General features: G+C 39.2%; 2 protein-coding genes across 3 annotated transcripts; one reads left to right on the top strand and one right to left on the bottom strand.

Annotated features, from left to right (window-relative positions):
* Positions 1-317: 317 nt before the first annotated feature.
* Positions 318-10,724, top strand: dapp1 (dual adaptor of phosphotyrosine and 3-phosphoinositides). Of its 2 annotated transcripts, XM_046414026.1 has the most exons (9): positions 318-473; positions 1,857-1,979; positions 3,010-3,143; positions 4,353-4,483; positions 6,239-6,286; positions 6,450-6,512; positions 6,689-6,774; positions 8,807-8,894; positions 9,556-10,724. In XM_046414026.1, exons 1-9 carry the CDS (start codon positions 415-417, stop codon positions 9,577-9,579), a joined length of 756 nt encoding a protein of 251 aa, XP_046269982.1. In that variant the 5' UTR covers positions 318-414; the 3' UTR covers positions 9,580-10,724. The 2 variants fall into 2 exon arrangements, 1 of the variants encoding a protein (XP_046269982.1); XR_006845522.1 differs by lacking the exons at positions 8,807-8,894; positions 9,556-10,724 and adding an exon at positions 6,896-7,548 and having other exon boundaries at positions 6,689-6,842.
* A 702-nt stretch (positions 10,725-11,426) lies between these two features.
* Positions 11,427-15,023, bottom strand: lamtor3 (late endosomal/lysosomal adaptor, MAPK and MTOR activator 3). Its single transcript, XM_046414028.1, has 7 exons — positions 14,871-15,023; positions 14,552-14,601; positions 14,032-14,066; positions 13,868-13,926; positions 12,679-12,812; positions 12,393-12,456; positions 11,427-11,836 (listed from the first exon to the last, which is right to left on the bottom strand). Exons 2-7 carry the CDS (start codon positions 14,558-14,560, stop codon positions 11,763-11,765), a joined length of 375 nt encoding a protein of 124 aa, XP_046269984.1. The 5' UTR covers positions 14,561-14,601; positions 14,871-15,023; the 3' UTR covers positions 11,427-11,762.
* Between the last annotated feature and the right edge of the window lie 731 nt (positions 15,024-15,754).

Raw genomic sequence — 15,754 nt, 5'->3', positions numbered from 1 at the left:
TATCAGTTTCACATACTCATATCTGACATTTCACGTGTTAATGTGAAATGTTCGGTTAACGACCAGGTAATCCGAATTGAAGAGGCCTTTGGGATTACAGGTGAAATGTCTTTGCCTTAAACTCAAATCCTGCTGCCCCTAAAGCTCTTCTGCGCAGGATTACCTGGATGACTGAGAATCACACTTTGCCTAAGCTTAATGAACTGGAGTAAGTCAGCAGCCCGTCTTCAGGGCTGTTTTTTCCCCTGGAATGTTTAGGAAAATCACACTAATATTGAAACATGACCCAAATGGCAGGCGTCATTTCCTCATAGGCGTGTCGGGTAGAGTCTGGCAGCTTTCGCTTCTGTCTGGTGACAGAAAGTCGCCGTGCTCTGAGGTTTGGAGGTTTGTTGACTGGATCATTGTGGAGAGATGAGTTTCTACAGTAATGCGTCTACCGACGACATGAGTGACGAGTTGGAGACTTTGGGGTAAGACTGTTCCCGAACTGTTTATTCTCTCCTCTGCCTTTCACCTGTTACACATAACCGTACGCTGCTGGAGGCGAGCGAGTCTCGAACCCCGGTCGACGCGCTGTGCCACCCTCTGTAGTTTAATGCACTTAAAATAAGTCTGTTGTGTTCACAGCGTAGGCCTGTGCACGATTCAGAACACGTTCGTGTTTACAAAACTGTACGCTGTTTTGCTTATATTTAATGACATTGCTGTTACTTAAAGTATGTCACTAGCAGCACAGCAAAAGTTATCAAATAATGCAGTTGAGTAAAAAGGACAATATTTACCTCCAAAAATGTTGTGGAAGTATAAGAAAATGGAAATACAAGTAACGTACAAGTGCTTTAACATTTTACTTAAGGACGATACCTGACTGTATTTAGTTACTGTTGTATAATTAATAGCGATGATGTGAAGATGTTGAAGGACATTTCCGCTGACACCATCTTACTTGTATAATAAGTTTATTACAAGAAGTATAGCATCAAATACATGCATGTGAGTGGATCCAGGCCAAATGAAGATCATATGTCATATGTTGTCATATGTTTATATAGGGTACAACAAAACAGGTTTATACATCTAGAAATTAACCAATGACCTTACCAAGAGAGGGGGAGAAAGACCATCTTCCTATGTACCACATGCCATAGGGCTGGGGTCGTAATCACTAGATAGATAGATAGATAGATAGATACTTTATTAATCCTGAGGGAAATTCAAGGATCAGGATGTCAAAGATCATGATTACTGCGTCTAAATTTGAATTTGTGGTGGCTAATGCATCGCTGCCTTTACATGTACGTGTTTTCTATGGGAACTTTTGTGTTCGCCAGCAAACGGTGAACACACAGAAACTCTTCTGCCCGGAGTCTAAAATGATGCAGCTCTTCATGTTCTCAGCCTCCAGACTGCTGAATCTGTAGCTGCTTTTAAAATATGGGTAGGAAGTATTTAGCTCATATAGTCACATTTAATTTGTAGGTGGTGTTCATTTTTCTTGAGCTCTGGGGATCAGTGGTTTTTATATATATCCAGCAAATCTTTATGCAAATAAAGGACTTTCACATCCCCTTAGTTCCTTTTGCAGCTGTCTTGCAACAGCAAAAATCATTTCCTCTGAAAACATCTGGAAGGTCTGTTCTTCAACATACACCCAGTGTTTAAGTGATTGATATGGACTCGTGCAGAGTCTACACAGAGTGACAAAAGTTTTAGACGCACTGTGTCAGTTCCAAACTCCTGGATCATGCTGGCTTATTGGCATTAAGTCATTTACCAACTGAGATTAGTCTCAGTGATCAGAATTGCATCTCAGTTCAGCACATACTGAGTTCCAGGTTATTTATTTTGTTCAGGTGGTACCACTATGACCTGTCCCGCCATGCTGCAGAGGCCCTTCTCTTGTCCAATGGGACTGATGGGAGTTATCTCCTGAGGAACAGTAATGAGGGACCAGGCTGCTTCGCCTTGTCTGTCAGGTAAAGCTGAGTATAATGCCATTAAATGACAGAAATGCACCTTGGCTCTGTTGGTTTTGAATTACCTTAATGAAGGGCTTCCTATAGAACCAAGACTTTATTTGACCAAAATGTTTGTTTCAAATTCTGAATGTGGTAGCAGAATGCCTGACCAGATTCATATGCATTGTGCTTGCATTGTATGTTTCTTCCTTGATCAAATAGTTCAGAGTAAATCACCTTTTTTGCCAGTTTGACTGAATTTTATTTAGAAAGAGTTCATGTGTGGCTGCTTGCATTGGCTTGTTTTGAAGGAATTGAAAACATTATATGTCTCACAGTGAGATAATGAACAGGGTGTCCTTCTGGTGTTGGTACCAGAACTCCGGTAATGCATGAGCACTAATTTAAAAAACAAATACCAAAACAAAACCTAAAACCAGTTATTAACAAATAGATAGTTTTGATGTTTGGTTCACTGGTCAATACTTGCTATTTACTATGAATTTGCATCATAACTACACAACGTATGCTGAATTATATTTTTGTATTCATTCAATTTGTCTATATCCTTAGAAATATACAAGAATAGAAAGATGCACTTAAGCACATAAGTAGGGGGCACACTAAATGAAAAATAGTAGACTATGCACAAACAATAACAACAATGGGGAAAACTAAGAGTTTGTTGTTGCGGCTCCTTTTTCTGTCATGATCTCCTTGAGCGTCATCATGTTTACTTCTATAATGTCATGCAAATTCTGAAATTCTCAAAAGCAAATATTGTGATACCTGGCAGAGATGGATCAGCCCGTATCAGTCCCTCAGTGAATACTTTTTAATTCTAAGGTTATACACAATGTTTGCGCGCAGGTTAATATGGAGCAGCCACTTTGCCACATGTGCTCACTGTTAAAACCAAGCATGTTGCAAGCCTCAGCCAAAACCAAGAAAGGAAACAATATTTGGTATTGGCTTTTAGATTGCATTCTATTAGGTGTATGTTTGCATGTGAACAGTGAATGCTCTTTATTTCTCATTTGACACACAGGGCGAAGGATTCCGTCAAGCATTTTCATGTCATGCGTAAAGATAACGGCTATGTCTTTGGGTTTAATGAATTTGCAACCCTTCAAGACTTTGTCAACCACTTTGCCAACCAGCCATTGCTTGGCAGTGACACAGGTATGCAGAACTCAACAATTATACTCCATGTTACCAGCTCATATAGTAAAACAACCTATTGGTTGATTCCGTGCTTTCATGAATGTTGTTGGGGAATGTTGTGTTCTCTATATTACAGTTTAATGAAAGAGTTTGGTCTAGACCTGCTCTAACTGGAAAGTGACATGAGATAACTTTTGTTGTGAATTGGCGCTATATAAATAAACTGAATTGAATTGAATTTCATAATGATGGTGACAATTTCCTGGGACGTTTTTGTACTTATACTAGAAATCAGTTGCTTCAGCATAAATTTGTGATAACAATATGATTAAGGCTCAAATAGAAACCAGCAGTGGTTTAAAATTGGGAACCAGTGCAAAAATGGGAATGATTTTTAGTTGTTTTTAATGAGCCTTGGTTTTGTTGCAGCCGGTTATCTGTCTCTAGCCACCAAATTGTATGCACAGTGAGGGGTTTTAAGTATACAGTTGGTGATCTGTCCAAGACTTCAACAGACAGAAGCAGTATTGTTTGCTGTAAACTGCCGTTGAAGTTTCTGCAGTGTGGTACTCAAGCCCTGAGTGCTAAATTTGGACCTTTTGGTTCTGAATGCAAACTGGTTTGGACCCAGACTGACAGCGATGTTGTCTGTGATGTGCTGGAGAACCAGTTTCTCAAAGCAAACTTCATGAAAATGGGTACCACATAGTGCTAGTTGTTTCGACTACACACTGCAGACTTTGTAGGTGGCTGTCTTGAAGCAGCTAGCAAGCTGACATCAGCCTGCTTATGGCGGTAATAACTGAGTAACATATGTTTTCAGTACACCACTGGGGATGTTACCAGGCCCAGCAGCTTTACTCAGCTTTACTCTGATGTCCTCCTCAATGGATATATAATTAACTAAATAAAAATGTTCTTTATTTTATTCGTTGAATAGTGAAGGACGTATGATATAACTCAGAGACAAATCTTTATTTTTAAAAGAAGTAATCTGGTTTAATCACAAGCAATGCAAAGTGTTGCGTGGTGGCAGGCTGAGGTATTACAGGATTGCTCAAAACCTATGACCCTCTTTTTCCCCATGTTGCATACTACACATGACATAATATGCATGAAACATTACAACAGTTCCTGGCATTGTTATAAAACCTTCACTCCACATTTTCCCAATTCAACAAGAGAAGACTAATGTATTTCCTAACCTCTTCTTTGCCCATGAACCAGGAACCCTCATTGTGCTGAAGTGTCCGTACCCATGGCGTGTGGAGGAACCGTCCATCTACGAGTCTGTGCGAGTTCACACAGCCATACAGACGGGCCGCACAGAAAACGATCTGGTGCCAAACGCCCCATCGGTATGACACGAACTGCACACCTACGAGCAGCTCATACCAGAATGTATGAAAGTATCTATGATGAGCTCTATCTGTGCATGGAGCTCTACTAACTCTCTGTATCTGAAGAATTTACGCAGAAGCAAAAGTGTCAGCAATAGATTAAACACTGTGTTTCTTTGCTCTAATGCTAGTATAAACAGATTACTAGTTTACACCCTGCAGTAGTAGGACTTCCTTGAACAGGAATGCCGTTCTATTGTGAAATACCCATCAGTGCTGCTTCTTTATTTCAATGTTTTCTACATGGCTCAGCAGCTGGCGAGGACAGTGCCATTTTGTCTGTGATATGTGGCTTTAGACTTGAGTCTTTAAGAATCATTATATAAATGCTTTTCATGCATTATATCATGTATGGAGCCATTGGGTGCAGCTTTAAGACCATTTTTTTAAACAAAGTCAGTTAGAAACATTAAAACGTGAACTGGAGCAGAGCTTTATTAAGAATGTGTATTGGCATTCAAGAGAGATGAAAGGGTAGAAAACAAAGAGTTGACTTTGCATTTATGTGTTATGCACCTTAAGCATTTGGCTACTAGGGCTTTCAACCTCATCTCCCAGTTTTCATCAGTGACTGGCCATAATGACTACAGTCCACAGGAAACCCATTCACATAGACCAGTATTTCAATTTAAACTCAAAACACCACTTACAACATGAAGATCAGTGGTGTGGACCCTTCTGCACAGAGCACCACATGTTATCAGCGAAGATGAGGATAAAGACAGAAGTGCACCATGTCAGGGCTCCCTTTGTGTGAAATGGATGATCATGGATTACAGAATCTCACCCTGGTTGAATTGCAACACAGCAAACTCAACAGGGACCATCAGAAGACTTCTCAGTGGGACTCTGGTACATCCGGTCAAAGTCCTCGAGTCACAAGGAGTCAGCAGTTAGCACGAACCTTTCAACACCAGATCATCTCTGCTGGTAAAGTCTAAAGATAAAAGAGGAAGACTGGAGTGCTATACGAGGTCATCTGTGACTCCATGCTGCAGAGCAGCATCCACTGGGGAGAGATCAAAGTTCATCAGCCAGGATCAGTGGATGACCCATGGATGTGTGAAGAAGAGACAGCATCAGAGGCAGGGCCACGTTCATTCCTATGCAAGTCACTCAGTGACTCCCTGGGTACAACACTAACTAAATCTTCTGCATAGTTTCTGGATTTGTGGCTGGCAGAGCATACACACTAATGATAAATGCTTTCCAACTTAAATGCTCCTCCGGACTTTCAAAATGTTACCAGACCAAAGGGATCAAATTCTTACGATGAAACGACTCAGTTCACTCGGGAGTCGTTGTGACACTCAAAGAAAATCTACTGTTTTCCAGACACTTTCTTCGCAATGTGAGAAAAAAGCCGTTACGTCAAATTGACTTCAAAGTCTGATGCATTTCCTGGAAGCTTAGGACAGCTGGAGAAAGATCATGGAGGACATTCACATCTGACAGCAGAGACGGGGGTTACTGTCTGAGCCCACATAGAACCACCTGTTCTAATGTGATGGGAGTTCCTGATGTAATAACTGAACTGACTGGGCCAACCCCATGACAACTGAGCCAATAATTTCATTCAGTGGTGAAGAACTGTGAGATGTGTTACTGAACCTTGAGTTGTTTTGACCCAGATTCAAGTCGTAATAAACTAGAAATATCCTTGACGTCAATATGATGTTCACTCACTGTAGAATGATTTTTCTTCTGAAACAGCTGGGCACAAAGGAAGGCTATCTAGTGAAACAAGGAGCAATAGTGAAGGTAAGAACTAGTCAGCTTATAACCAGCTTATATTAGATAACCTATTTTCATTTGTCTTCTCGTGACCTCAGTTAAAATGCTATCTAACTATCGTGGATTAAGATGTGGTTCAGTGTTTGCACACTTGGGTGACATTTCAAACACATCCACTCCGTTTTTGCAGAACTGGAAACAAAGGTGGTTCACGCTGAACAGATATGAACTCAAATACTTCAAAGACAAAATGGTGAGTCTCTCTTCCACTTGTGTGCTAATTTCAGAACTTTCACAACATCTTTTTTTTTCCTTCTGATTTTTGTGCAATTGCATCAAGTTTCAGCTACTTGTATTCACACCAGACAAACAAGAAGAGATTTGAGCTTTTCGTATGTACTTGTAAGCTGTGGGTTGTCTCTGTTGCAGTTTGAGGAGCCCATTCGAGTCCTGGATCTGAGAGCCTGTTCTGCAGTCCAGTTTGACTACTCTCAGGACAGAGTTAACTGTTTCTGGTAAGGATGGACGTTAACAGTCAACCACTCTTGTGTCTGTTTCAGTAGGAACATTAGGCCTACTTATCATATATAACATATATATGTGATATATATATATATCACATATATATATATATATATTTAAAATGAATTAACATTATACTATGCCAGCTTTTGGTAATTGTGAAGTGCATTTTTTTTTTTGTTTTCCATTATCTGACACTTTATGGACCAAACGATAGCCTGATCAATCCTTTCTCAAATGTTAAGAATTATTACAGAATATAACAGAATTAGGAATGATATAATGTATAGGAGATGTAAATATCAAAATGTGTTTGAGCACATTTTGACACCAACAATATGAATAAAAAGCAAACCAAATCTGTTTCAGATCAGGACACGGATGTACTTCCCCAAGACAGCAAAATCTGACATTTGTGTTGTTTGAAAAAGGGGAAGTCTGAGTAGTAAAATGAAAGAAGAGGAAAGAGGGGGAGGGAAGGAGAAGTGCACATAAACTGAAAGGCAGCAGTGGCTTTACAGAGGTTAGAACTACTGAATCTCCTGTGCTAAACTACTGAAAAAAGGACGACCTGTGAACTTAGATCCAATCAGACTCGCTACCGCCTTTGCACATTGAGCTGAGACAGAGTCAAGGACACACACTCTATGACACAATGATGGGACAAAAAGATCATTTTTAGGAGCCTTGCTCAAAATTACTTTTAATTGCCATCTTTGAATTTGTGCCGGCGCGGCACGGTGGTGCAGTGGTTGCCTCAGACCATGTTCTTCCTGTGCCTGCGTGGGTTTTCTCCGGGTTTTCCGACTTCCTCCCACAATACCAAAAACATGCACATTAGGTTAACCGGCTACTCTACATTGCCCCTAGGTGTGAGTGTGTGTGTGAGTGGTTGTCTGTCTTTGTGTGTCAGCCCTGCCATTGACTGGCGACCAGTCCAGGGTGAACCCCGCCTCTCGCCCGTAGTCAGCTGGGATAGGCTCCAGCTCCCCTGCGACCCTGACGGATAAGCGGTATAGAAAATGGATGGATGAATTTGTGCCCTCGTGCTAAAGCAGAGAGAAATGATACTGATGAAGTGAGACACAGCATGTGAAGGAGGAGCTCGGGTAGACTTTGTTACCCCTTTAATACAACTGAAAGGCAAAAAAAAAAGCTTTGGAACACTTTCTATGAAGAACACATCTATAATGTCTCATGGCAGCATTCATAGTGTATTATGATGCATTCATAATGACTTATCTACACTCAAAAACATGCATAATCCTTTCTGACACACTGTATCAAAGATACATGTGATTTACTTAGATACTGAGTCCCACCTTAACAGTTGACTGTTAAGGTGTGTATAGTTGAATACATGTGACTGTTCCTATCGCACATCACAAAGCATGTATTTATGAGTGTAGTTATAAAGCTATGAATGAATCATAATAAACTCTGAATGCCCCCTTTTTGCATTATAGATGTGGTTTCCATAGAGAGTGTTACTTTCCTGAGGTGAAAGCATTTATGGGGATATCATACATTCAGCTCTACTTTGAATGGTTGTATTTTTTTATACCAAATACCTAACCATCATTTAACTTCCAAGGGAAATACACCTGTGTTTCAGGCATCTGAAAAACAAACACGCAACACGAATAGCAATCCAGGGCATGACAGTCTGAACCAAAAACCAAATGAGTATGTTGTCTTTTTATTTTGGGTTCCATCATTTCCGAAAGATTTCTCATGCAAAAAACAAAACTGTAATTTGGTACTTATTAAAACTGTGTTCAGACTGTGTTCATTTTTTTCCAATTAGTTAATTGCAGTTAATTGCTCGGGTAACTATTAGTCTTTTATCATAGTACAGCAGATCAGGTTCAGGATCAGGTTGGCTTAATAGACAGGATTACCAGGAGGAACAATTACAGCTTGCAAAACCTATTTTAATATTTATATGGACTAGGATTTTAAGACAGACTAGAAAAATGCCTTCTTTTCCCATGAGTACATTTCTATATCTCTGTGTGTCCACAGCCTGGTGTTTCCTGAGAGAACATATTATCTTTGTGCCAAAACGGGTGTGGAGGCAGACGAGTGGATAAAAATCCTGCGGTGGAAAATGGTGAGTTTGTTCAGACTGTGCAACACGGTCTTGTCTTTCACGGGGATTGTTGAAATTCAGAAACAGGAAATCACCAGAAGGCTTTGTAGAGGACAAGGCAGGTTAGGGAAAGTTGAGAAACAATAATCAGCATCTTTTTTTCATGAAAGATTTTTGCTTGTGTAATATGAAGCCACTTCCTTATTACTGAAAACCAGTATGTTTCTTCAACTGCTGATCTTCTCCTGGTTAAACAACACACTGCTGTACTGCAGACCATTTTGAAATTTAAAGTTGAATCCTTATGTTGTGACCTAACCTGAAGAATTGTTTGCTTACAATTTGTTCAGATTGCAGAGTTGTTAAAAAAAGGACGCAGCAGCCCTGCAGTGAACATCTGAAATAGAATCAACTTTTGGAGTAACTGGCAATGAGACTGGCTATAATAATGATAAAATGAATGAATAATGAATGAATAATGATGTAATAGGTTTAGGGAAAGTTCAGCGGGACATTTGTTAAGCTCAAATTCATAGAAGACAATAACTTCAAGTCAAGTGTTCTGAAGGTGGCAACAGACATTTTATGTAAACTTGGCTCAAAACAGGATTTAAAGGATGATTTCACAAAATGTTGCGTTTGGAGTTTTTGCAACCAGCAGTGACGCCTTGTTTGTTTCCAGTCACAGATAAGAAAAGGTCGATGACTGCTGTCAGTGGAGACAGTGGAGTTGGAAAGAAACCCTGCCCTCAAAGCAGACGTCACATCAGCTGCATGAACACAGACGAACGGCACCGTTGGAAGAGTAAAACTGAACATGAATAAGGCTGGGACACATTTTCCTGAGTGTACTGGGTGTGACTTCACTTTGCTTTATTAGAAATGCAGTATTTATTTAGCACAAAGATGCTTCATTTCTCATGAGTCTCCTGTGAACTGCATTTCTTTCCTAGAGGATGTTTGTTCCTTGCATGTTTAACTTGAAAATTAGATTCTACAGTTATTTAAAGGGTGACACCAAGACCAACAATGTGTTCACCTCTCTGAACTTTTTAACTTCCCAGCCGTGGGGGGTGTAAGGTTTCTTTGGCTCTCTGCTCCAATTCAATTTATTATTGAGTATTTGGGCCAGAAAGTTACTTGTATTTGTTTATAGTATTTCTGGGACTGAGTCAAAATAAACAGGAGTGTGTATATTGATGATAATAAAGGCACATGACCCACGATGCAGAACACAGTACACGGCCTTCACAGAAGAACTCTGTGTTCCACCTTATTAGTGACACCTTAAACAGCTCCGTGTAGCAACAGGATATAAACAAACTGTCAAACGTCACATCAGACACTTCGGTAGCAGCTGCCCCTGAACTTCATGTTGTGTGTAATCAGGAAGAAGTGATGAAGAGCATGGAAGCACATGGAAGCAAACGGGTTGGACAGAAACATTCAGTGAGGAGCTGCTGGGCTCCTGAATAATTCCAGTGTTCTCTCCCCGTGTTTCTTTACTGTCAGCTAAGTTCCAACATAGATTGTTTATTACTGAACAATATGAAAAGCAGGATGAACTTAAGAGGTGGTTAGTGATATACATATGTTATATATATATATGATATACATATATTTCCATATTGAAACTAAATGGGGTAATATATGTAGCATCACAGCCAGGAACCAGATGTCTAAAACTGAGATGGTTAAGTATTTAGATCTTTTACTTGAGTAAAAATACTAATACCAGACTATGAAAATACTCCACTTAAAAGGAGGAGTCCTGCATTTGAAACCCTACTTAAGAAATGTATTAAGTGCAAAATTTACTTGTGTGAAAATTAAAATTATTCAGTAAAATGATCTGCCAGTGTTTTAATATTATATTTGATGTTCTTTTTATTATACCTGCTTCATTAGTGTCACATTTTACTGCTGAAGATGTTTAAGGTTGAGTTCACTTAAATGCTATTGGGTAGTTTAATCTACAGCCATAATCATATGCTGGTAGCATGGCTGACCCGTGACAGTGAGTCAGTCAGCAGCCCTGTTTTCGGTTTTGTGATGCTCTTTCCAGCTAATCAAGAGGGTTTTCTTTTCTTTTTTTGCTTAAGAAGTAGGAGAATTTTCTCATCACATTTTATATCTGAAAGGTGAAAATCTGAAAGGTAATCTGAAAATTGACAAATAACTAAAACCGCATGACAGATGTAGTGGAATAAGAAATACAGTATCTGTACAAAGTTGTACAAAATGGAAATATTTAAGTAAAAGTACCACAAATTTGTACTTCAGTATCGTACTTGAGTAAAAGTACTTTGTTACATTCCATCACTGTTAAGATTTAACTTATAGCACAGGAAGAATAGCTCTTAAAAATATTTTTGACTGCTGGTTATGCAAGACATCACATGAAAAATGCCTTGAGGTAAACTCTCCCACTCCAATATTTATATTATTAAATAAAAAATAATAAAAATAACATTAAAAATACCTTTACCACGAGACTACAGTATAAACAATATTTTAACTTTGAAATAAACCAAAAAAAATCAGGGAAATCACTCTAGGTGCTAAAAATGAAACATTTATTCAGATTCCATGACATCTGATTTGACATATAAACTCTGTCTTAGCTGTGAAAACGTTGATGAGGAGCACCTCATTTTTAGAGAAAAATAGCAGAAAGCAAAGTGAACAGAAAACGTGTACACGAAAGTTCAATCATCAAAGTTCAATGATGTTTACAGGTCATCGGATATTAACACATCCAAGTCGTGGCTTGGAAAGTGTAAAAACCAGAACACACTATTAGAGACAAAGAGATTCGACGAGCAGGATGTGATCCACATGGCTGATTCTGCTGGAGGTCCTGCTCAGGGCCATGCTGTCTGTTAAAGCTTATGTCACCTCCACCACCTGCCTCAGCTCCTCTATTAGAGGAGCCAGCTCCTTCTCCAGACTCATGATGAGACCTGAGGACACACAAAGCAGACTGTCCTGACTTCACCGCACAAGTAGAAAATAACACATTCAACACAGGATGGTTGTGTAATATCTGAGCTGCACACAAGATGGTTGATGAGACTTAAAAAAGAAAAGAATGAACAGCTGTGACTTTCTTCTAAGTATTTACTTAGAAGGAACTAAATCATTATTGTCTTGGTTCCGTTTTACGCTTTTAACCCGTGAACAGGAAGAACACAGTGACATCTGCTTTAACAATATAATGATATGAGGAAGAACATCATATCTCACTGATCGGAAGCTACAGCACAATATGCTATTATGTCATTAAATGAGATAAATTCAAACTACATTAAGTGTTAAAAAAAGGAAATTTGAACATCTGCAATTCCATGGCAACTGAACAAAAATCACATGATTCAATGGATCAGTAACACACAGTTCGGCTGTATGCGATTTCCTTTGGATGACTCCTGTAATACTGAATGTAATGGTTTGTCACTTCCATTCTCCGAGACAACCGAAAACCTGTGGTGTACAGTAATAACTGAAAGACATCATTACCTGTGTTGGCGCTGCTGCTGGCAATGAAACTGATGACCAGTGGTAACCGATTGAACTGCACAATCTGTTCAGTACAGACACACATCAACGTGTTAGGACAAAAACAGGCAGACTTCAGGAAAAGGCAAATATCCTTAGAAACAACATATTATAGTGTTGCACTGGTATGAGTTGCCTAAGAAGTCATCGTACATCAAAATGGCCCGAAAGCGCTCACACGATCTATGAGACAAATCGATCAAAGCTAATTAAATGTAGAATGATTACTGGAAAGCTGGCATCTGACCTGGTAGGTGTTGTAGTAACAGATAATACTCTTGTTCTTGGAGAGGCCCAGCTTGCTGCCCTGATCTGTGGCCAGAGCAAAAGTAGACAGGAAGCCAGGTCTCAGCGCGTGGACTGGAGCATTGTCATTAGCAACTGCAGGGACACAGAAGCAACGTTTAAAACAACTCTCCAGACCAGTGAATGGCTGCCTTGCCTGGTAAAAAATATACATAAAATTTGCTTTAACTTCTCTACAGAGGCAAACAAACCACACACATATAATCTGTTCACAACACTGACAGTCTCCTATCCTGTACAGATGTGGGTGGGTATGGTTTTCCAGTGAGATCGGTGAGATTACTGATGAGCTGAAGGTGTGTCCTGTACCTTGTCTGAGATCAGTTTTTAATCTAAATAAGCAGTTAGCAGCTTGTGAATTATAACACTAAAGTGACACTTGCAGTTGTTGCAGTTAAAAGCATAGCAGTGATGTACCAGAAGTGTTGTTCCAGTAACAGCACAAACACTGATCCCCTTCAAACATTCAACTGATTATCTAAATGTGATGACATAAATTAGTCTCCTGTCTGAATGAGTCCCTAACTCATCTGTTCTGACAGCAGTCTGACAATGCTGGTCCTGCAACATTCCTCTTACTCTTCCCACATGACTCAAGTCTGAACTGAACGCTGTTTCGTTAACGTAAAGGCTGCAGCAGCAGAAGGTGAAATACACAGATGGAGGTTAAATTTGGAAAAAAACATCTGCGTTCTGAGAGAACTGTAATAAACATGGCGTTTCTATGCACCAAGTAAAATCTGTTAAATGTACATGAGTTTTTCCACATTATAATTATTCAATGAAACCAGTTTACATTCATTTCAGATGCTCTTAACCCAAGGCAAACTAAGCAGCTTCTAAAGATCAAAACATTCATCTGACCATCAGTCTCCCTACACGGCCAACTTTCATTCATGTCAGCGAGTTATTATATTATCATATTAGATACGGCATGAATCTCACATTATCATATTAGATACAGCATGTGACAAATGAGAATCAAATGATTCTCTATCCACCATCCTAATGTTTTAAACGTTGATATTCTGGTGCCAAATATCATGTGAGCAATGTTGTTCTATCTGATTCTGTCACATTAAGTTTTTAATCAATAAACAAAGGATTCGGATTCAGAAATGGTTTCTCACCTTTGATAACCGGAACACCATCACGGTCTGTCACTACAATAGCGTGAAGACCTTCAACACTAAAGGAGAACAGACAGCAAATGTCACAAATGACTCAGCACTACTTGCTCTACATGTCCAACTGTAAACCGCGACATTAAACATAGCTTTACCATCATACACACCTTTGCAACTGTTTGTACAGGTATCTCTTCAAATCCTGCCAAGAAAAAGTTCAACAGAATATATCCAAGTTAGACGAGCATCTACATGAGTGCCATACTTGTACTTTGAGTATTTCTATATACTGTTACTTTATATTGCTACTCTATTAGAGTCCTGAGGCAAATATTGTACTTTTTATTCCACTACATTTATTTGACAACTAATACAAGATATATTAACAAATAAGTTATGATGTAAAATTACCTATTAATATAAAGTTTTATTGATCACTGAGGGAAAATTCACAGGCCACTTTTCAATACAAACTAAACCACAGATAAATCCAGCAGTGTAGCTTATACGCATCTATTTTACGCAACAATATGATCACATACGGTGCTGAACTGCTATACACAACACATATATGCAACTTTTAGTTTCGTTTAAAGTAACAAAAATCACAAAACATGTTTCTTTCTCTTTGCTAGAGTAGGGCAGCGGCTACTGAATGAGCTAACTGAAAGAAGAGGCCATACTTACATCAGCCATGGCGGCCAATGTTTTATCGTGTTATCCACTCTGCTTGACAACTGTGGAGAGAAAACAGGAACCTTTAAACACACTCAGCGACAAAGGGTAACTTAGATTGTTTGACAACATAGCTGTGGATCGTCTGAGGTGAATTACAGCATGCTAACATGGTAGCCTAATGAGCAAAATAAATGGCGATATGTAGCGGTCACTTCCTCTATCAATCTGCGAAGTCCTCAACATTAAATGTATCTCTGCACTGTAAATGAATCTGAAATTAACAGATAAAACAATGATATAAATCAAAACAGGAAATGAGTTCACATACCTTCTTTGAATCCTTATTTGATTTACTCAAATTCTAACAGATACATTCTAGGCAAGAGGCACAAGCAGAAGTCACATGACAGACTTGTTTTGTTTCCGGCTCTTGAAGAAGTGTTGAGGACCGTCAGTACTGCGCAGTCTAGCTGCAACTCATGACACATTATAGCATTATTTGCTACATGACTCAAAAGCACTGTTCCGGTTGCCACTCTCAGAACTTCCGGTTGTGAAGGGGACGCTTGTGATGTAGTGGGGGGGTGGATGGGGGATTATGCACCTTCATGCCCAAAATGTAACTTTTATGGGGTAAATGAATAAAATAAATAAATAAATAAAATGTAAAAAAAAAAACTTGCAAATTTTCATTACGTTTTCGCTATAAGCAGTAGAGACAGTATACAGTTCCATTTGATTAGATTTTCACAGCTTTTTTCACACATCAATCACGGATCAATCACTACTGTGGCCATCAGCCATCAGAACTTTCTGATGGATAGCAGCCTCTACCATCAGTGTGTGAAAGGGTGAATGTGACAGTAGAGTAAAAGCACTTTGAATGGTCAGTAAGACTAGAAAAGGTCCATATCAAAAGTTTTTGTTTTCTTTTAACCACACTTCTAAGGTCTGCAGTAGTGCAATCGCTGGGAAAATACATAAGGGATATAATGTATACAAAAACCGAAACCTTATTATTGTGGTAATGTTCATGATATGATGATTGAAGTTAGCCTGCCGCAATGTAATGTCGCAAGTCATAAATCCTTGACTGATCAACAGCATATTTTAGCAGAATGCTAGCGCCTCTTTGGCAAGGCAAGATGGCCGCCCACAATGAGCTGGGGTCTACTCCAAGGGAAAAAGGAAGTTTTTTCTCACCAATGTCCC

This window comes from Scatophagus argus, chromosome 15, assembly GCF_020382885.2.
Source record: "Scatophagus argus isolate fScaArg1 chromosome 15, fScaArg1.pri, whole genome shotgun sequence".
Lineage (NCBI taxonomy): Eukaryota > Metazoa > Chordata > Actinopteri > Scatophagidae > Scatophagus > Scatophagus argus.
The sequence above is the reverse complement of the archived record's forward strand: the minus strand, read 5'-3'. Positions and strand labels throughout refer to the sequence as shown.

Bases quoted from the DNA above. Each gene is read 5' to 3' on its own strand.
- dapp1 (XM_046414026.1), top strand. From the start codon at position 415: ATGAGTTTCTACAGTAATGCGTCTACCGACGACATGAGTGACGAGTTG. The intron at 3,144-4,352 runs GTATGCAGAACT...CCCATGAACCAG, and splicing joins ATTGCTTGGCAGTGACACAG to GAACCCTCATTGTGCTGAAG. The intron at 6,287-6,449 runs GTAAGAACTAGT...CCGTTTTTGCAG, and splicing joins AACAAGGAGCAATAGTGAAG to AACTGGAAACAAAGGTGGTT.
- lamtor3 (XM_046414028.1), bottom strand. The intron at 13,927-14,031 runs GTGTGTATGATG...GTTCTCCTTTAG, and splicing joins CTGTACAAACAGTTGCAAAG to TGTTGAAGGTCTTCACGCTA. The intron at 11,837-12,392 runs GTAATGATGTCT...GTGTGTCCTCAG, and splicing joins CAGCAGCAGCGCCAACACAG to GTCTCATCATGAGTCTGGAG.